The sequence below is a fragment of the Vulpes lagopus genome, chromosome 16 (assembly GCF_018345385.1).
Source record: "Vulpes lagopus strain Blue_001 chromosome 16, ASM1834538v1, whole genome shotgun sequence".
In the NCBI taxonomy this organism is placed as follows: domain Eukaryota; kingdom Metazoa; phylum Chordata; class Mammalia; order Carnivora; family Canidae; genus Vulpes; species Vulpes lagopus.
The window spans coordinates 59,120,071-59,142,995 of NC_054839.1; the positions used below are offsets into that span (position 1 = coordinate 59,120,071).

A 22,925-nucleotide genomic window follows, 5' to 3' on the forward strand; every position below is an offset into this window, starting at 1 on the left:
AGCCTAATTTTCGAGGCACTCTATCCAGGTTCCAACCTTTCTTTCTAGCTTTACTTCCAGAAATCTTCTACTCCAAATATTCCAGGATTAGTAAATACCCTAGTCTCTACATATTTCTTGCCAATACCCCCTTCATATCTTTGTTCACATTGCTACTTTTTAGAAAAATCACACAGGAGCATGTACACACATATCTGCCTTCTCATCTTTTGGGGAAGAAGTCTTCATCAATTAGCTTAAGGTATTTTTGCTGAAGATTATATTAGAGTGAAAAACTGTAAGCATAAAAGTGTGTGGTTTAAATTTGAACCTAGCACAGGGTGTTATCAAATACCTTTCTGATTAACTGAAAAGCAGAAAGCCTTTTTCCAAGTCATTTTACTGAAAATGTTTACAAAATAAATACATTTAACCTTGGCAAACAGATTCATTATAAACATTAATATATTCATACTAATTGTACTGTAGTGTGGATTATGTAGAAAATTGAATTGATAAAGAAGCAAACTGAGGGTTGCTGGAGGGGATGTGGGGGGCTGAGAAAACTGCGTGATGGTGGGCATTAAGGAGGACACATGATGTGATGGGCACTGGGTGTTATACGCAACTGGTAAATTATTGAACACTACCTCGGAAACTATGTACAACATGTTGGCTAATTGAATTTAAATTAAAAAAAAAAAAAAAGAAAATTGATAGTTTACCCTACATAGAGTATAGCTTGGAGGTTTCTTTTTGAACTCATTCTTTTATTTAGCAACTTATTATGAACTTATATGTACAGTCACTATTGCAAAACTGAAGATTTAGTGATGAGTAAGATAGATCTTATCCCTGCCCCTCACAAAGTTTACAGTCTCCTAGGTAAGACAAACAATTAAGGAATTCAATAAAATAGAGAAGTGCTGTGATGGAAAAGAACAGGAAAGGTTCTATGGAAGCTCATAGCAAGAGCACCAAAATCAGTCGTGGGATTAGGACACTCAAAGGCTGCATTCTGTTCTTTACTTTTTACCTTCCCAAATGGAACATTAAAAATTCTTGTTAATTAGTGTCTTTATTTAATGAGGATTTGAATATTGAAGGTCATTTATTTGATTATACATTAAGGATATGAACAGAATTAGCTTTTTTTAATAATTAGGAAAAATGTTACTTTTAATGAATATATATCAAAAGAATTTTTGGCACATTTCTTTCAAGTGCCTGTCTCCCTGTATGGTAAGATTACAGGAGTTTTTCTTCTTTGTACTTTCTATATAATTTGATAAATTTAATTATCAATATTATCAATTATAATATTGATAATAGTATTAATTGCTTAAATATTAAATAATCATATAAATGATGTTTTAGCCTTTTTAAATCGTTTAGTCCAACTTTTTGAAAATTTATAGATTATTTTCTTTAAAGCTGAGGTAAATGGTGGACCATATGACGTATTTTGGTGTAGATAAGTGGATGTTTTAATTAGTAAAAACTAAAAAATGAAACATACCAAGTTTATAATAGTCTGACATTTTTTGAAAGGGGGTAGAAGAAAAGAAATATATAAATTTGATAAATATAGAGCTGATATAAAGAATTCTGACACTCAGACAAATAAACCCAGGGCAAAAAGCTTTAGAAGTTGAGGATTTTCTTGACCCCAAAAACATATCAGTATGAGCTAGACTGTATTTATGGAAGAAGATATTTTTGTTTGGGTCCTCTCTATTTAGCCAAACCTTTCCGTGAAGGGATGCTAGGGAAAAAAACCAGTATTACTGCAGACCTACTTTGTGTTCTGCATACATTTTCCTAACCCTATGAAAGAATGAGAAAGATTACCTTTCTTATTGAATAAAAATCAGACTCTCTAAGTTAGCTTCGGTAGAAAGATCTCCTGGTGAGAAAGGCAACTGAATTACAAATACAGAGAATTACCTTAGTTTAACCTTGTAACCACACTACAATTTTGGACTCAGAGAAGTGTTAATTAAGCATTCTTAACAGGCATAAACCTTTCTAATTTTTATACCCAAAGCATAGCTGGGATAAGGCAAGGCTAAGATGTTCAGAGAACATTTATATATAAAGTTATAGAGACTACCATGAATTTATATAATCTGATTTACATGCCCTTGTACCATCTGCAGAGAGTATCCAGGAGAGAGAAAAGGTCTTTCCCGGTTCCTTTTCTTATATGACAACATGCTGAATGTGATTTTTACTATTTACCTAGATACAGAGAGATGGAAAAGCATTTTCTTCTTCCAACTTATCTAGGACCCCTCCTCAAAATATTCATTTCCTGTGTCCTGGCAACCAACATAATTTCATTTCTTAGGAAAACCATTCCTGTGTCTACAAAAGTATGGCTTGTGCCCTGACTGTGATTATGGTATTATATGAAGGGACATCTAAACATAGTGTCATTAACCATCAGAGTCATGCAATAACATAATAATTGTGGTGATAGACAATTTTTTTGCAGGTATGTATTAATTGCTCTAGAGGCTCCAGAGGTTTGCCAGAGTCATATAATCATTTTGTCTCTTCATTTAATGTAGAATTCTGATTCCAAAATCTGATTCTACAATAATAATTTGAAAATGTTGATTCACTTTTAGAGAGTAAATTTTAATCAAATCTTGTTTTTAATTCTCAGTGGATCAAAAAGTTCTCTGTATTCAGCATTTCCTTCTGCTTCATTCTATCATACAGTCTTTCATCATTTCTGGAAAATCCCTCTTATTACAATGAAAGTTCATTATTTCAATATTTTTACACTTTAAAAAATCTTAATATGTTGGATTTCCTTACCCTTTTGTACTAAGTCTCTCATACTCAGACACTTACCGAACACAAAAGAGAATAACTAAATGCATATTCTTTACTTGGAAAGAGAATTGGCCCTAAATCTCTTTTGCTGTCCTCAAGGACAACTCAATTCTTGACAGCCATTTCAGAAATTTAGATCCTGCCTCACAGCTGACTAAGGGAAACGGGCAAGTAATCCACAGTTAAAACAGTAGAATATGTACTATGTTAGAATTAGGTATGCCCAAATATATAGGGGAGGCCAGAGAAGGAATACCTAATGCAGCTTGGAATAGTCATTGAGTGCTTCCAGGAAAAGTTGGTGCTTAAAGAAATAGAAAATTTAGCCATGAGGGAAAAAATAGAAAAAGTTCTTAGAGGCAGAAGGAATCACCTGTGCAAAGGCACAGTGCACAGACGTTAGAGGAGACTGAAAAGGTATTATGAGAGAGAGAGTTTGGAGAACATTGTACATGAAGAGGAGTCTGAAAATGAGACTAAAAATGGAAAGGGCTATGTTACAGATAGATACCATGACATATGAAGGTATCTTCATATGTCATGCCAAAAATTTTGGATTTGATCCTGAAAGGAATGAGGAGCCATTGAGGATTTTAAGCAGGGAAATAACCAAAATAGTAATAATGATGAGACATGAGGCTTATTGTGGGGGGTGAGAAGAGATTCGAACGATTTACAGTTTTCAGTCAGTTGAGCAGAAAGATAAATGAGAGCATCTTTTACTGTGCTAAATAATACAGAAGAAAAAAAGAATTGGTTTGGGTAGAAAGATGGAAATGATGAGCATGTAAAGTTCAAAATACCTTTTGGTTTTATTACTTTTGCTAATAAGAAAGCCTTGGAATGTATACTAGTCAGGACTGTCCAGAGAAATAGAAGCAATGGGATATATATAGGATACATAAGAAGAGACTTGTTATAGCAATTAGCTTACATTTTTATGAAGGCCGAGAAGTTTCATGATCTGCATTCTGCAAGCTGGAGAACCAGAAAAGGTGGTAAAACTCAGTTCAAATCCAGAGGCCTGAAAATCAGTAGGTTGATGGTAGTCCCAAATTACAGGAGAGGAAAAATAAATGTTCTTTCTTAAATGTTTAATGTGGATATTCCACCTTACTCCTAATAAAATACAAACCTAACTAAATTAATACACCGTTTTCACCTTTCATCTGAAGATTGGCAAATAACAGTTTGATAGCTACTGGTAAGGGTGTGTTGATGAGAACATATATTAGTACAAACTCTGAGATTTGGTAATGTCAAAAAAATGTAAGTTCTTGGCAATTCCACTTCTAATAATTTATCCTACAAATATACTAACATACTTATGAAATGATGTTTTTACAGGGATATTCATGCAGCATTGTTTGTAATATTAAAAGGTTGAAAATAACTTGAATGTTTATCAGTAGAGGAATAATTAAATAAATTATGGTACACTATTACAGTGAAATACTATGCAGCTATTATGAAGTGACGCAGCCCTACCTATACCAATATGGAAAGATCTCTTAAGCTATGTCATTAAGGTGCAGAACAGTGTATAACAGTATAGTATACTATCATTTGTATATTTTTTTAAGATTTCATTTATTTGAGAGCATGCACCCAAGCAGGAGGGAGGGGCAGAGGGAGAGGGAGAAGCCGACTCCTCACTGAGCAGGAATGTTGATGTAGGTCTTGATCCCAGGACTCTGAGATCATGACCTGGGCCAAAGGCAGAGACTTAACCAACTGAGCCTCCCAGGTGCCCCTGTCATTTGTATTTTTAAAGAATATATATATATATAATTGCTATATATATATAATTGCTATATAATAATATATATTATATATATATATAATTGCTTTTACATGCACAGAATATCTCTGAAAGGATTTATAAGAAGCAAAGAATGGTTGTTTTTGGGAGAGAAACTGTATAGTTAGGAGACAAGAATGAAAAGGAAGGTCCCACACCTGCAATCTAAGTATCTCCAGAATGTCTTATGGCCACAAGCAAAAGAGCCTGGGAAAAGCTCCATCTCCTTTCTTGGCTTAACCTCATCGTAAATGATCTACATAAATAAGACTCTTTACTTCCCAGTCTGATGCTTGAATCTGAAGAGAATGAAAGGAATGTGAGGCCTTTATTTCTGTCTTCACTCTTATGGGAGCTTTTTCTTCTCTTCATAGTCTTTAGCAAGCCATCAACACAGTGGTTTTTTAATCTCCTTTTTTCCACTTAAGAACGTGTTAGCTGGTGAGACTTGCCCTGAGGAGGTTAGAATGAGTAGAGTAAAACAGTGGCCAATAGCAAATGGTCAGAATATATAAATCATAACAGAAAAATAAGACCTTATAGTCTAGTCTTCTCCTGATGAAAGTTGATGTATAGTGAAAAAGTATAGCAGTGTTTTCAATTGTGAAACAGCATTTCTACTATGAATAATCTAGATTTAAAGACACCCTTCAAAAAGAACCAAAGACAACTATTTCAGTAATTTTTATGTATTCCGAATATTTCTTTCAGATGATTAATAGTTTTTAAAAAGCAAACCAACCTAATAAGGGAGAGCTTTTGCTTTTCCTTCTTAAAAAAAAAAAAAAAAAAAAAAAGATTTCTCGTAGGAAACAACATGAAGGCAATGCCTGAGAGTATGGGAAAGGATTGTTGGCATGTTTTCAAGTTAGTCTGATTACGTCAGATTAATGATGCTAAAACAAAAGGTTGTTAAACTTAACCTCCAGCTCTCATCTCCCTTCAGTTTTCCAGTTCTCTTGAGAAGTGATAGTCTTTGAGGAGAAAGAATGTTCATGTTTAAATGTAGAGGCCTAATTTCTTCTCAGAGGGGACTATATATGAGGATGCAAACGTTCTGTGGCAGGCCTCCAGAGATAAGTTCTGTTCCTGTTAGGGGAGAGATCTCTAATTCTAGGTGGGTTAATTCAGGGAAAAGATATTTTGAGACCTCATATATAGTTATTCATAATAAACCATCTTCTCCAAACCATATGTAAAAAAAAAATTTTAAATCGATATTTTGATATCAGTAAAACTAAAAATAGTGAAAGCCTAAAGAAGAAGATAACAATGTGAAAGACCCTGAGGTAGCAGCAAATTGTAAGGCCACGGAATGTAGTGCTCCAAATCTAAATGTAAATGTGTTGTCAGGCACAACATTTTCTATAAAAAGCTTAAAATGGTGGCATATTCTACAAAAGATCAGTCCAAAGAGTGGCTACAGAGGCTATTTTCCAGGTAACTCAGGTGGCTAGTAGAACCTTCAGACGTGTTCTAAAAGGTCCAGACCTTAAATCACAGAAGCTGTGAGGAAACTTAAAGATAAATATAGAGCTGGTTATGTGGGAAATCTATCATTAAAATTAAAAACCCTAGCTATTATGTAAAAAGAACCTATCACAATCCTTTTTAACATCAGCAATTCTGATTTAATGCAGTCTGTGCATGTTGGATGACTGGTCTGCCTGTCATGTGGGCTTTTTTTTTTTTTTCAACCTCTGTGGCCTTAATGTTTGATCCTGACAGGATTTGCGTCATTGATCCATATCACTGCCAGTGTGATGTCAGCATGTGGGTGTGCAGTTATTGAGAGATAGTTAATCTGATGTGCTGCAGTAAAACCCAAGTACTATTTCCTACTAGAATAACAAAGAATGATTCATCATTGTTCACATTAAACTGATACTAAAAATAGTGTTCACAACCTGCTGCATCCATGCACATTAATATCACAGCCTTTGTAGCTTTCTAAACAAGAGCACTAAAAATAACTACTTTAGAAACAGGTACTTGATAAATACATCTCCTACTTCAAGTTTTTTATCTGTATACAATTCAGTTTAGTGCTAACGATAAATTCTAACCATGATACAGTCATTCTTCAAACTTTTTCTACTTGATGTGCTTATTATCACTGATCAATCTAAATTCTTAGCAATTCTAATTATAGAAATCGTCAATTAGCTGTACACAGATAAATGAAATTACCCATAATTCTGAATCACACTTAGTAGGCCCCTAATTTAAGAAGTCTACTTTATCCAACCTTAAAAAAGAATATTATATTTTCATGGACAAAGCCCTTAAATATCTAAGCAGTGAATAATGACCTTGATCTTTTCTCTTTCTTCTGTAACTCTCTGCCTTATTCTGTTCCCAATTATGACCACCAACTTGTTAAATTCCTAGACTGAAGGCCTATGCTAATTGCCTGCCTCAAGTGAATAAATGTTAACTTTATCAACTTATCAAATGGGTATCTACTGTTAATAGGGTGACTTTATTGATCCCAGTTCATACCTCTCATCGTGGTGTTTAACCAGTTTAACATTTGTTCCAGACTTTTCATTGTTTGACAGAGTATAATAGTGGTTCCATTAAAATAAGCTGTGATGCATCTGGTTATCTACCATTTTGTATTTCCAGCTTCTGCCATGATCTCCTCTTGTTTTTCACTTTAACCTCTGATTAAATCTTAAAGGCAACAATCTTAAAGAGTATTGTTTCTTTTTTCTGATCCTGACCAGAAGCAAGTCAAGGATAGTAGTTAAGGTACTTAGAAGTAAAATAAAGTACTCTTAGATACAGAAGGCTAGGATCTGCTAACACCTTCTAGTCTCCTGGTGGTGGTGGCTGCTGAAGAAGTATGTGATGCTGCTGCTGCTGGCCACTTGGCATTAGGAGGCTACTGATTGGGGGTCACCAATGGGAAGCATAGGGGTTAGATAAATGTAGACTGTATGCAGGAGATAAAATCTAAATATTCCTGCCACAGAGTATATGAAAATAAAATCTGAATGGCTTTGTCATTTATTGTATAAATCTGTAACTACTTAATATTGGCAGTGCTTTTTTTAAAATTTTGCAGTAAGCCCTTTCAGTAACAGTGAGCTAAAAAAAAAATTCTAAATTTGGTAAAATATTCAAAAGAATCGTAGAGACAATCCAATAAGTTTTGTTTGTTAAAACTTGGAAGGTATTATAGTTCCAGTGAAAATATTTGGATTTAAATATTTACACATTTCAAAAAGAAAAAAGAATAGAATTAAGAATATCCTCTGCTTAAGCAGAATTGGCTCCCAGCTTACCAGATGGCACCTAAGAATCAGAGTATTCTCTGAATATAAATACTGTAGTCTTAAGGTATTATAAAAAAGAGTCAGTTGAAGATATCAATAGTTTCAAAGTTATTAACTAAAATATAACAGTTGCAGGCAGTTTTATGAAAAAATTAAAAATGAGGCTATTTTGAAAGAAAATTTTCAGTCATATACCAGCGATATGGAATAAAGACAGAGCTAACAGATTGACTAAAATACATGGATATGTACTAAAAAGATTGTTCTGTTAACACTACTTTAATATCCAGATATTCAACATAAAGAAGTCCATAAAATATTCTTTAATGTACTTGCATATGTTTTTTTAAAAAGCCTTTTATTTTTTAACATTTTTAATAGAATTTTTCATGTCCCTCAGTGTAAGAAAAGCAATTTGTCAATCAAAAAAAAATTATTCCAAATTATATAATTTAAAAAAAGGGGGGGGATCCCTGGGTGGCGCAGTGGTTTAGCGCCTGCCTTTGGCCCAGGGCGCAATCCTGGAGACCCGGGATCGAATCCCACGTCAGGCTCCCGGTGCATGGAGCCTGCTTCTCCCTCTGCCTATGTCTCTGCCTCTCTCTCTCTCTCTCTGTGACTATCATAAATAAAATTAAAAAAAATTAAGACTAGCAGTACAATAAAAAAAAATTATATAATTTTAGTGATTTTTAAGCTGCTCCTTTACTTTCAGAAGTGTCTTAGATTAGATGATGATAATGTGGTTATCTTACCTCTGCTCTCTTTTCTCCTTCTTGCATCACCAGAGCCTAACCAGCCTCAAAAATCTGTATTTCGGGATCTCTGGGTGGCGCAGCAGTTTAGCGCCTGCCTTTGGCCCAGGGCGCGATCCTGGAGACCCGGGATCGAATCCCACGTCGGGCTCCCGGTGCATGGAGCCTGCTTCTCCCTCTGCCTATGTCTCTGCCCTCTCTCTCTCTCTCTCTCTCTCTCTGTGTGTGTGTGTGTGTGTGTGTGTGTGACTATCATAAATTTAAAAAAAAAAAAAATCTGTATTTCTCCTACTACTAAGATTTATTCCCAAATCCTTGTCCATAGATTTAGGGACATTTAACCAGTCTTAGAAATGGGAAAAATAAGGGTATTGTAGTAGTTTTTCATTAAGCTAAATTTATTTAATTTAAAGATTTTTTTTTTTTAAGATTTATTTTATTTATTCATGAGAGACACAGAGAGAGAGGCTGAGACACACAGGCAGAGAGAGAAGCAGGCTCCCTGCAGGGAGCCCGATGTGGGACTCGATCCGAGGACCACAGGGTCATGGCCTGAGCCAAAAGCAGACGCTCAACCACTGAGCCACCCAGGCGCCCCTAGAGACTTTTTTCTTAATTCTGAAGTTAAATCTCTTCTATTTTGAGGTTAAAATATTCTTTATAAATGACGCAATAATATATAATAGACTTCATTCTCTTAATTTCTTCTTTCTTTTTAACATCATAATTTGGCCTTTAAAAAGCTGATTACCTTAATGAGTCCCCAAAATTTGTTTTAAAAATTTACTAGCACATAAATCAAGTTGGGAAATACTGTGTCAGAACACAAATATGTATGTCCTATTAACCAATCTCTGGCTAATATCTAGCCTCTTCATCCAGCTCATCCCCAGTCAGTCCAAAAACATAGCTGATTTTAGGATGATCCTCACATTTGCTTTCTATTGGCATGAACCACATAATGTAAAACCTTTATTAAATTGATACCTTAGGGACTCCTGGCCAAGCAAATCAGAGAGATTTAAAAGCAACAAATTTTGACTTGTGCCCATGAGTAAAGTTACAGGTTCTAATTCTTTGTTCCCCTTACCTTCGTGAGATTATCTGCATATGTCATTGTCAGTTACTCCCCAGCAAGGGATTTCTCCCATAGAGGACCTGATTACTTGCAGATGTCATTGACCTTTCCTAGGTCCCTTGACTACATGGACTTGCATCAGTTATAGTCTAAGCTGCATGAGCTTTAACACATGTTATTTAGATGTTAATTCAGGACTTGGACCCTAACAGTGCTGCAGGAATCAGGATCACAGTCCTAATCAGAGTCAGTCTTTTGAAGGACTGGATATATATTTGTAGAAGAGTAGAATGAGATGTATTTCACATTTCTACTCTTAAATTCTTGTGATAATGATTTGAGCTGAATGAGTCTGCTTCTTAAATTTTCTAACATGCAAATGACCCAGACTTATTACAGTCTAAGAGCAGCCTTAATAAACTGATTTTGTTTGCCAGAAAGAATTTTATAAAATGAAAGTCAGCTCTTTCAACTTTTAATTTGCCTCATAGTTAGCAAGCCCTTTCTGCAAGTCAGCTGATTCAGCTGTCTTGCTATCTTAGCTGTTCATTTTGCATCTGTTTTTGAGGGTACGTTGCTTAAAGTTAGACATTTATTGATGCATTACTGAATTTTATATATGGTAGAAGTCAGTATTAGGTTATACCTGCTTTAGTTTTTTTCAAGCCAAGTAATTGGGGCTATGCTCTATGGCAATATGAGACATACTTGATCTGCAGCAGACAAGGACTAGCTTGACGGTGGTCTGTGGTGTCCTAATTTTAATCTTAGTTCATATAAACCAGAGAGATATTATGGTCCAATTCTAGAGAGTGCATAAGACCAGCCTCATTCCTTATTTTCTATATTAATTTTCTCTTTTCTTCAGTTTGTCAGCTGCTTTGTTTTGGGTTTTGTTTTGTTATGTTATGTTGAGGATTTTTTAGTTTTTTTGTTTTTGTTGCTGTATTGCTTAAATCTCCTTTAGTTACTTTTGGGGACAGGTTTGGATATTAAGTAATTCACTAACTTTCCCATATGATATTCCTCACTTACTAGAAACTCAGGGTCTTCATAAGAGTTTCAGTGAGATATATTTAGGTGCATTTTGCTTTGTTGCCATTATATGCAACTAGCAGATATTTGAGGTGTATTATGTGGGGTCTTCCATCCAAATGTCTGGTGCTTTTCTGTTTGTAGTTTAGCTGAACTTTGGTATTATTATACCAATTTTCTCATTCATTTTATAATTTTTAAGTGTTATATCCTAAACAAGAGAGGCAGCGTAATGTAAAGGACACAGATTTCAAAGCTAGACCACCTAGTTCTTTTGACAGTTTTCTGGCTATGAGACCTTGCTCTTTGTATCTTAGTTGTCTTACCCATAAAATGAAAATAATAGTTATTCCACTTCAGAGGATATTATACAGATGAAATGAGTTAGTATCTGTAAAGCATTTACAAAAGTACCTGGTACCCAATAAATGCATATAAACAATGTCACCCAAGTGTCACCTAGTGCTTGTATTGACAAATCTACCTGAAAATCAGTCGTTCAAGAATGCTAATAGCTGATGTGTTAAAATGTTATCAAAAAGTCCAAACACTTGCTGTGGCATTTCATGCTATTGATTTAAGAGAACTCTCTGCAAATTGTTTGAGACAGTGTTGTGAAAATAAAAAGCAGATGCATTTTAAGTTTGCTAGAATTCTCATGTAATCAGGTAAGGGAAAATGAAGAATATGCTCATCACCATATAATGCTTTCCTGTAATTGTAACATTCTTGATACATCCTTTCTCTTTATTCCTCTAGGAAAATTATTTGATGCACATTCTTGAATTAACAATGTCCTTAGGAAACATGAAATATGTCTATTTTATATTGTCCTTACTATAATGAAAAGTTCTTGAAAGTATGAACCACATCACTAATCCTGGGCATTGGAACTCTATGGCCACTGTGAGGATAGTTGAGGATAATGTTAGAAAGGTTGAAAATACTGAAGACAGTTGAAAATAGTGAATGACCAGTAGAGCGAAGAGCTGGTGGAGAACAAGATGGAAATCAGATAAAGAGTAGAAGTGGAGAGATAGCTTTGACCTAGTGAAGGGACAGTGATATCTTCCTAGTGAAGGGAAGATACAAGAAAATAGTATCGAAATAGTTCAATTTCATGCTGACATACGTGGTTGAGGTCCGTTTTGGGGAAATCCTTAAAAGGTGGTAGAGATCTCTGATAATCACTCTAGAAAACAAGATGGGCTATTAACCAGGGATAAATTCCTGAAAGGATTCCTGAGCAAGGCTGAGTTAAAGTCGGAGATAACTAAATTACAAACGGGAGTTTGTACCATTTGATTTCTACAGTTCACATCTAAGAGAAGTTAATTATCTGGTTGAAATTGGGGACTTTGTGGGGAGGGGATATAAAAGGAAGACATCCATGGGAAAGGAAATCATGCAATGAAGGCAGTGTTTGATTAGAAGGAAAGAGAAATCATTATGAGAAAGAACAAATGTTGGAGAAGAAAGAGAAAATGGAGAGATGAAAGATAGATGTGGTGCCCAGAGATTGAAACATGAGTGTCTGAGTTTTCAAAGATGAGATAGTGGCATTCTAAGTGAAAAGTTCCAGGATATATCTTTGAACATGGGTTACTAAAAACAGAATGGGAAGAGTTCAGGAAAGTTAGAGGCTACGTTTTTTTGGGCATTGAAGTCATCATCGTGTTGACGAAAAGCAGGGTAGAGGAAAAAAACTGTGAACATGGTGCCAGAGTTCTCAATAAATGAGAACTGAGCATGATAGCAATGAGAAGGGGTAGAGGGTGATCTCATATGACAATGATCTCAAGGAAAAAGAAACTTCAGCATGAAAGAGGAACAACAGGAGTAATAGGAAGCAGCCTTGGGGTATCTGGAGACTGCTTCAGAAGAGGAATGGGAAGCCTCTGTTCCCAGGAGCTGCTAGAAAAATTGTCCTGGGGAAGCCGAGTTTCATTTAAAGGAAATATATCAACACGTCTTATATGAAAAGGTTAAGGATATAGGGGAATTTATAATGGGAAAGGTTCTAGTGAGCATAATGGAAAAAATTGAGATCATCAATTAAAGAGTCAAGAAATGGAAACAGCTGTGTGAGAAGAGTGAAAATGAGAAGGTGGGTTGCAGGGGCATGCTTTTTGTTTAAGGACTGAAGATCAGAGGCATGGTTAGATTTGCTGAGAAGCTGAATTGAACACTTATGAGCAGATTCCATTGACCAGGACACTCTTTACTCTTAGGCCTTGTTCTTCAGGGCAGCCTTCCCTTCCAGTAGGAGCTTCGAAATTAACAATTACCCTTTGCCACTTTTGAGAATGGCCCTTTAGTGTTTTACATTCTCTGGGGTGCCTGGCATATATTTATTGATATCTATTGCTCCAGGTTATCTCTTGCTAGTTAGTTCTTTCCCACCTTCTTGGGGGTTTGAACATGGTTTACATGTTTTGTTTTGTTTTTTAACTATAACCTTATCTATCATTAGATAATCCTGTCTTTGCCTCATTCTATGCTCTTGGCAAGTTACTTAACTGCATTCTGCTTCAGTTTCCCTACCTCTAAAGGATGCCTATTTCAGTTATTGTGAGGGTTAACATTTGTAAAATACTCCAAATGGTGCCTGGCACATATTCTGCAACATATAATTATTATTCTTGAAAACAGAGCAATAATAGTTACCCTTTATTGAGTGGTGCCAACCAGTGTGTACTCAGTACTTTTTTTAATTTAAATTCAATTAGCCAACATATAGTACATACTTATTCAGTACTTTAGTATATCTAATTTGATTCTCACAACAATGCTGTGAGGTTATTTTAACCTTCTTACAGAAAGAAACAACCTCAAAGAAGAGCAGTAAATTATCTTGCTAAAAAATACTGAAGCTTTTATTAAATCTTCTGGTACTAAAATCTGTTTTTTTCCACTGCAACTTTTAAACAAATCACAATCATTATCATTACCTATTCATTTGTATCAGCTATTAATAAGTTTCCTTAGCTTACATAGCATCATAAAGTAATTAAAAGACCTCCAAAAGTTCTTACACTTATAGTCTTCTTCCCCTCTATTGTAACATCTTTGGTCTCTTTCCTCTTCTCCAGAGTTTGGGGAGAGCGCTCTGATCCTGAACCGTGGCCTGTCTTTTTAAGATTTCATGAGCATGAGGGAGAATGCTGTCCACCAAGTGTCTGTATTAATTAATGTCTAGGCTAAATCTTAAACATAAAACAAAATCAGAAATAAAGTAAAACCAGTGCTTAAAGTGGTAGCCTTTATTAACTTGAGAGGCAAATGCCAGCCTGAAACATAAAACTCATCTTAGAGGAACACATTGATCAAGCAAGTATTCTATAGACAATCGTACGCTGTGGGCATTCTTTAAGGATGAGCATGGAGAGTGGATCAAGTTACAGAAGGACATTTCAGAGCGAATCTTCTAGATTAATAAATGTTATATGTATCTTACACTTTATAAATGAAAGTAGGAGGCTGGATAATGAAAACTGAATTAGAAGATAATGCCTGTAATGTTACAGGAGGGAAATGGAAACAAAGAGAACGGTTTTACATCAAATTATTTCTGGGATGGGGGCGGGGGCGGAATCCCTGCAGGGAGCCTGGTTCTCCCTCTGCCTGTGTCTCTGCCCCTCTCTGTGTCTCTCATGAATAAGTAAAATCTTTTTTAAAAAAAAAAATATTTCTGTACGTGTATTTTGATGATCCTTTGAGTTAGTTCAGGAGGAAGTCAGAAAGATCGTCAAATTCCAAGCAGCAGCAGTAGAAACCATTTAATCATTTACTACAACCCAAACGCTGGCAGCGGGAATGTTTGCTTTTTTTTTCCTTGCTGTTTTTTTTTCCCCCTTCCCTTTCCGCGGGTCACTGTAAGTCACGTGGTAGGCACCACGTGACTCGGTCAAAGGATCTTTTCCTCTCACAGCTTTGCAAAAAAAAAAAAAAAAAAGCGGAACCGTTCTCCAATTAAAGCTGTTAACGTGTACTACGCTGTTTCCTTGTTGGATTTTGTTCTCTGCTGCTACTGTAAAAACAAAATGAGTGGTAAGATTTGCTGATTGTTTTTGAACATTCTTTTTATTTTCAAACATAGAAGGCATCGTATTAATCTAAAGTCATGCCGTGTGTTCTTTTTCAGTAGATGCCAAATCTATCGCAGTAAAAATATTTTAAATTGTGACCATGTAGTTATAAAAAGATTAGACTCTATTTGGAGATGGACTGATTTTATATTCCATGGAATATTCCTTTCCAGTGCCTTTATTTTGCTAGGTTTTTCTTTTTACCACTAAAATCTGAATATTGGCATCAGATTATTTGGAAGCCATTGTGAAAGCTTGCTTATAAGGAGAATGTGTAGCACGTCAGCAGCCCGTTGCATTTTAAGAATTTAAAGTCAAATTTTTAGTTTTGTCAAAAAAAAAAAAACCTTCTTAAATGTGAATGTATGCTAATAAAGAAAAAGAAGAATTTAACTTACAGTAAATGAAATACCATCTTTATTAAATCATTGATGGCACTTCTTAAGAAATGGAGGTGAGGGGCTTCTCAAATTTCTAAAGACAATTGTTGACTAGAATTGGCTCCTCTTCTGTTAGGGTTTAGAATAGGAAACATGCACCTAAAAATGATTTTAATAGCTTTATGTTTTGGGATGGATTTTGCTTACATCATGTAGATTATTAAGGAGCTACGGGGTATATTTACAGTTGTTCAGATATGGCTGTTCTTGTGGCATATGTGCATTTAATGGAACAGTTTGTAACATTTGGCGTCATTCCTGGGACAAAATACCTGCTAACTGCATTTAATCAAGGTTTGTAGTTAATCTTTTAGTACTTTGAATATTTTATTCCAACAATAAAAGTATTGGTGAAACTGAGGAGGTAAACGAACATTTGCATCATTAAGCAAGGTTTTAGAGGTTTGCTGCTGTAGACAGAAATAGCAACGGAAGCTGTGCTGTAAATATTGTATTCTAAATTGTATTTATTATGTTTATTTAATGGGGCTTTTATGTGTTCATTGTTGAATGTTATTTCACAACAGTATTTTAGATATTAAATATGGTATCCATGAATTGTCTTTTAAAAAAATAACCATGTACCATTTCTGCCTCAAGATAAGAAAATTTACTTGCTTGAGTGAAATGATTACTTCATAGGAAAATGAGTAAATAATATTCCGGGACTGCAACTAGTAATGTATTTACTGCTGGTTTATTTTAGGTTGAGTTTGTTTTGTTCTATTTTCGGTAGTAGAATTTTGCTCTACTAAAATATAAACTATAAAGCAGCTTTCAAACTATATGGTTTGAATTTTAATTATGTAGTATTTATATCTATAGTAAAAGAAGCAATCCAAAAAAAAAAAAAAAGCAATCCAAAGTAGTTTTGCAACTTCAAATGTAATCAGCAATAACTTTTTTTTTTCCTCTGGTGGCTGAAAAACAATAAAAATCTATTCTGATGACTCAATGTAAGAATTAAACTTGACGACATGTGAAAGGAACCACAGTCCCTGGCACATTTAGTAGAAAGTCAAAAAATATTAATTTCCTTTACTAAGATTACAAATAGGATTTTCAATGAATTTTCTTTTCTGGTTCCCAGCTAAATTTCACATGCTATGAATAGTATCTAAGCCAGTTCTCAAGATTCATACAAGTTTACTGTAGGTTTATATAAATTAGCTAATAGATATAAACCAGGATTTTCTTTACACTGTTCTTATTTTCTCTTGAGTCTGGCATAGAGAAATTAAAAGGTAAGTTTTGGGTGAAGCCTTTCTTACCTAGGGGAATAAAGCACCTCACAAGTTTTATTTTGTAAATTAATAGGTTAATGTTGCCTTAAATGTAGGAAAACTTTGTTCTTCCTTCCTCTCTTTTTAGTTAATGAAGGCTTTAATTTTCCTTAAAAGCATTAGAGCCTCAAGTTACATCAGTTGCCAGTAATGCAGAGTATTTTAATGTTTACTAATTATGTTGTAAAGATATATCCTTAAATTAAACTGCCTGATTTTTTTTTGTTTTTTTTTTTTTTGTTTTTAATTTTTATTATGATAGTCACAGAGAGAGAGAGAGAGAGAGAGAGAGGCAGAGACATAGGCAGAGGGAGAAGCAGGCTCCATGCACCAAGAGCCCGATGTGGGATTCGATCCCAGGTCTCCAGGATCGCGCCCTGGGCCAAAGGCAGGCAGGCGCTAAACCACTGCGCCACCCAGGGATCCCATAAACTGCCTGATTTTGAATTCGTTTTCTACCACTAGGGCAAACTTAACCTCTCTGCCTTAATTTCCACATCTGGAAAATGGGAGTAATAATAATAATACTCACCTACTGGTAGAATGATTATGAGGAGAAAAAAGAACCCAAAGGCCTAGCATATAGTACATTAATCTTAGTTATATATAATTAGCTATTTTAAGAAAATATTCTGAACAACATGTATTTGGTGGGCTTGTTTTAAATGGGAAGAGTACTATGTTGAAAACTTTTTTTTAGGAGTACCTGGTGGCTCAGTTGGTTGTCTGCCTTCAGCTTAGGTTGTGATTTTGGGGTCCTTCATCAGTCTCTCTGCTCCCTGTGGAGAGTCTGCTTCTCCCTCTCCATCTGCCCTTCTCTGCACCTTGCTTGTTCATTCTCTGTCAAATAAATCTTTTTTTAAGTTATTTTTATAGTTGTATATAGCATAATTTGGTAGTCTGCCCCCACACAGGCACACACGTGAGCTCCTTACTTCCTGGAATCCTCTTGAGTCTTTACCCCATTCTCTCTCTTCTCCCTATCTCTTGTTTCCTTCCTCCCTCCCTCCCTTTTCTGTCTTCTCCTCCCCTTCTCTCCCTCGGTTCCAGGCCTCTTCACTCTTTTCACCTTTCCTTCTCTCTTCCCTCCCTCCTTCCCTTATCACGGTTTAGCATTTACCCTCTTGCACCCACCTTTTCCTACATCCTTTTTTTCTCTTACTTTTGCTATGTCTCACCTCTTTTCCCCTGCCCCCACCGCCAACCTCTTTGTTGCTTGATTGTCACTCCTTCCTGGGAAAGAGGAGAGTGGCTTTAATCTGGATTTGCTGTAACCCCCCCCCCTCCCCCGTGCTTTTCATTTTGTTTTCCTGAAGTATTGTATAATGTTACCAGTGAAATTTATTTCTTTTCTGCTCTATTATTAAGCTTTTCATCCTTTTCTTTTATAACTGATATCCATTATATGTACTCTTCAGGGTGATATTCCACATATAAAAAGAACTCTTCCCCCATTACATTCTTCTTTAGATTCTTGGGTACATTTATTAAGAAATGAGTGAGGCTCTTTGAGATGGTTCAGTTTCAAGTTAATAAAAACTAATGAGTGAGGGTACAATGCAGTCTGAAGTTACAAGGAAAAAAGGATCTGAAGGTGAGATACTCTTTTTTAAAAATTAAATGAAGCAAGATATTACTTACTAGAAAAAAACACGTCTTCCCAAAATGCCTATTTTATCCTACAAACGTTAAGAGAATAAATGAGATAATATTTATAAAAGTTATCTGGAAAGGATAACAGTAAAAAACAGTAAAAGAAAATATAGAATAAGACAAGCTAAATTTTCCCTTTTTTCTTCTTTAGAACTTTTTAGTGTAAGAAACAGTTATTCCTTGGCTAAATATACACATATACTATTTTTCTAACTTTGTTCTCAAGGCCCCACAGACATGACTTACACATTACACAAGAGGCTTTGAACACTAACAAAGCAAATTCCAAATTTCTAATTCTTTCTCTTACTGCTCTTCCCTCGTGACCTTTCTTTTTTCCTATTGGTCTTCAAAATTTTGCTTTTTTGTATCGTCATTGATTTTATATGGAAAGTTTAGTTTGATTCTCCTCTAGGTCAGTATTCCTGGATTTGCATAATCATAAGATTTACCAGATATATTTGTAAAGTAAATATACTGACTTGAAACCCCACTGTAAGCATAATAAAGAATCTCTAGGAGAGCCTAGAAATCTGCATTTTTAAAAAAGCTCCCCAAGTGACTGTTATGATAATCAGGTTAACAAAACACAACTGTAGGTAAAGAATAATCAGTGCACTTTACAAGATAAATTTTTATGTTTCATAGCAGATGAACCATTTTATTTTCCTAGTAATACAGTTACTGTTAATTTGAATGTTTACTTTAGATGAGGATTCAAAGTGGAATTCAAATTATTTTCAACTTTAGCTTCCTAAGTAATGCTGGATTAACACATATTTCTGTGATCCATTCAGGTCCTGCTCAGGTTCCAATGATGTCTCCAAATGGTTCTGTGCCTCCTATTTATGTGCCTCCTGGATACGCCCCACAGGTATGTTTTTGTGTTATTTTTCTTCTTGTATCTATAGAATAGGGATCATAATATTACTATTTAACTTTAATTCAAATAAAAAGTACCATTTCAGAACTGAAGCTTACCTAGTACAGTATATCTTTGGTTAAATCTATTTCACGTATTTTAGTACATTTTGTATATTTAGAAAGGAGGGAAATAAATTTTTTGTGTATATATATATTTTTTATTGGAGTTCGATTTGCGAACATATAGCATAACACCCAGGGCTCATCCCATCAAGAGCCCCCCTCAGTGCCCGTCACCTAGTCACCCCAACCCCCGCCCACTTCCTTTTCCACCACCCCTTGTTCGTTTCCCAGAGTTCTGTATCTTTCATGTTCTGTCACCCTAGAAAGGAGGAAAAATTAATTGACAGGATCATTTGGCCTTAGCTTTTGAGTATTATTATAGAAAATTAATTTTAGAGCTTTATTTCCATAAATATGTGAGTAATGTAAATAATATCTTAAGATTCAAGGGTACCTACACTAACATATTTTTAACTTAGTCGTTTGCTTCGAAGTAACCCTAGACAGTGTTGCATCTGTATTCATAAAATGTTTCACAGACACGCATAATAATTATATACCACATTGTGGTACATAGAAGAAAATTTAGACCTATAGACCTACATCCCTAAGAGCCAAGGGAATCAATATCATCACATATCTATAATCCTTTCTATGCACCATGTGGGGCCCTGACTTAAAGAATGAAACACAGCTAACTTATTTGCACAGGCAAACTGAATTAAACTGTAAGGTCTCAGGTGTTCTTCTGCTATTGAGCTTCTGTGTAGTCTGCATTCATTGCCTCACATCCTTTTTGGAAATAATTCAGTTTCTCTCTTTAGCACTGAAGTTACACTTAAATTTTGTTCACGCTCTCCTGCTTCTTCCCTGGTTGTGTCAGAATATTGATGGGATATTGTGGTAGATTCACTGCCCATCTCTCTGCAGCCCACCACTGTGAATGATAGCAAAAGACCATGTTGGTGAGGAGAATGGAAGTAGTATGAGAATTAGAGTCAGTAAAGCTGGATCCGTATTTTATTTCAAGCCCTTGCTGGCTGCCTGGCCTTGGACAAATCAACTTCCTTAAGTATCTGTATCCTGACCATAAGATGGGATGATAACATGTGAGATAGGGATCCCTGGGTGGCGCAGCGGTTTGGCGCCTGCCTTTGGCCCAGGGCGCGATCCTGGAGACCCGGGATCGAATCCCACATCAGGCTCCCGGTGCATGGAGCCTGCTTCTCCCTCCGCCTGTGTCTCTGCCTCTCTCTCTCTCTCTGTGGCTATCATAAATAAATAAAAAATTTAAAAAAAAATTTTAAAAAGAAAAATAAAAAAAAAAAAGATAACATGTGAGATAATGTTTGAAAGTATTTGTAAACTTTTCAGACGCTATCTCTACTTTTGTTTGATATTCTGACAGTCTGCATTCCATGGTATCCTACTAAATCTGCTCTCTGATATGGACCAAACTCAAAGGCCTTTCTTCCAGCCTTACTCTTTTTGACCTCTAAACATTTGACACCATTGATATGATTTACCCCAAATTTCCTTGACATTATGCTGTCTTAATTCCTTCTACTTTTCTTGGTTGCTCCTTCTCAGACCTTTCTCCACTTCATAAAGACGATATCTAGTCTTTTCTCTAGTGTAGTTCAGTTCAGCAAACATGTACTGAAGGCACCATGTACTAAGCTCTGTATTTGGTGCTACTGACAACGTATTTCAGTGCAACTGAAGAGTATCCTGCTGTTCTCACGTCTAATGGTACTTTTATTTTTATGGCAAATCCCTACCCTTCTCATTTCATTCAATCATGACCTTCTAGAAGTAGCTTTCCTTAAGTGTTTCCAGGTGTCTCTCCATTTAGGTTCTCATAGCACACTATATATGTATATATACATATATATATATATACATACACACACATGTATATGTATATCTTTTTTTCATTTTGTTTTATATATATGAACGTATATATATAAACGTGTGTGTGTATATATGTATACATATATATAAAGATTTTTTTAAAATTTTTTTTTAATTTATTTATTTATGATAGTCACAGAATGAGAGAGAGAGGCAGAGACATAGGCAGAGGGAGAAGCAGGCTCCATGCACCGGGAGCCCGATATGGGATTCGATCCCGGGTCTCCAGGATTGCGCCCTGGGCCAAAGGCAGGCGCCAAACCGCTGTGCCACCCAGGGATCCCCATATATAAAGATTTTATTTATTTATTTGAGACAGAGCAGAGGGAGAGGGAGAGGGAGAAGCAGACTGCTTGCTGAGCAGGGAACCCTATGTGAGGCTCCATCCCACGACCCTGAGATCATGACCTGAGCCAAAGGCAGATGCTTAACCAACTGAACCACCCAGGTGCCCCATATATCCCTCTTTTAATGAATTTCTCACACTGTTTAATAATTTTTCTCTCCTGAGAAGGTTATAAACTCTTCCAGTTCCTGTACTCAGCAATATTCAACAAATAGTATTGAGTGGTCATAAATGTTAGGTAGTTTTATAGATAATTGTGATATATCTGTGAATGAGAGGCAAAGACAACTGGTTTTCTGTAGTTAATATTCTTATGGGGAGAAGAAAACAATAAGCATATAATACGTGGATAAATTATGTAGTATGTTAGGTGGTAAACGATGGGGGTGGAAAAGGAAAGAAAATAGACCTGGTTATATTTTAAAATAGGGTAGTCAGGGATCCCTGGGTGGCGCAGCGGTTTAGCGCCTGCCTTTGGCCCAGGGCGTGATCCTGGAGACCCGGGATCGAATCCCACGTCGGGCTCCCGGTGCATGGAGCCTGCTTTTCCCTCTGCCTATGTCTCTGCCTCTCTCTCTCTCTCTCTCTCTCTCAGTGTGTGCCTGTCATAAATAAATTAAAAATGTTTTAAAAATCATTAAAATAGGGTAGTCAGAAGAGGCCTGATTGGAAAAGTGATATTTGAACCAAGTCTTGAAGGACAAGTAGGAGTTACCCCTGGAGAGAAAGAAGATTCTGAAAACAGAAACAACCAGTGCACATGGCCTAAGATGAGGACATGCCTAGGAATGGCAAGGTGGTCACTGGCACTACTGTGTCCTCAAAGCAAAATAGTAAATAATGAAGTCAGAGAAGCAACAGGGCCAAATCATATAGGAGTCTTAACTTTATTTCCTCAAGGTTGACAGCAGGGTCTGTCATATGGTAGAGACTCCATGAATGTTTGTAAGTGAATCAAGTAATCATCCAAGTTGTTGTTCTCTATCTTTAGGTCAAGAGCCATTAAAATAACCTTCCTGGGATCCCTGGGTGGCGCAGCGGTTTAGCGCCTGCCTTCGGCCCAGGGCACGATCCTGGAGACCCGGGATCGAATCCCACGTAGGGCTCCCAGTGCATGGAGCCTGCTTCTCCCTCTGCCTATGTCTCTGCCTCTCTCTCTCTCTCTCTCTCTCTCTCTCTCTGTGTGTGTGACTATCATAAATAAATAATAAAAAAAAAAAAGTCAAGTTTAAAAAAAAATAAAAAAATAAAATAAAATAACCTTCCTATTTTACTTCTTTTATCTCCACATTTCTGTATTCATAAAGAGCCTTTAGTTAGCTTGTGCACTCAGTAAAGTCTTGATTTAATGACATAGAAGGTCTTACACAATTCTGCCTTAATTTGTCTTTGTACCCTTCTCTTAATATGCCTAATTGCATATCACAGTTTTGTAGCCAAACATGATTACAGGCATACCTCAGGAATATTAATGGGTTTGGTTCTAGACCACTGTAATAAA

General features: G+C 35.9%; 1 protein-coding gene across 4 annotated transcripts in view; it reads left to right on the forward strand.

Moving 5' to 3' along the window:
* Nucleotides 1–22,925, forward strand: part of FNDC3A (fibronectin type III domain containing 3A) — a 171,503-nt gene that overhangs the window by 75,328 nt on the left and 73,250 nt on the right. For 2 of the 4 annotated variants that reach the window (XM_041730968.1, XM_041730969.1), the window contains exon 4: nt 19,035–19,111. In XM_041730968.1, coding sequence (XP_041586902.1) covers nt 19,035–19,111 — 77 coding nt within the window. Of the gene's footprint in view, nt 1–14,716; nt 14,824–15,483; nt 15,596–19,034; nt 19,112–22,925 lie in introns of those variants that run through there. The other 2 variants (XM_041730971.1, XM_041730970.1) reach the window with 2 other exon arrangements.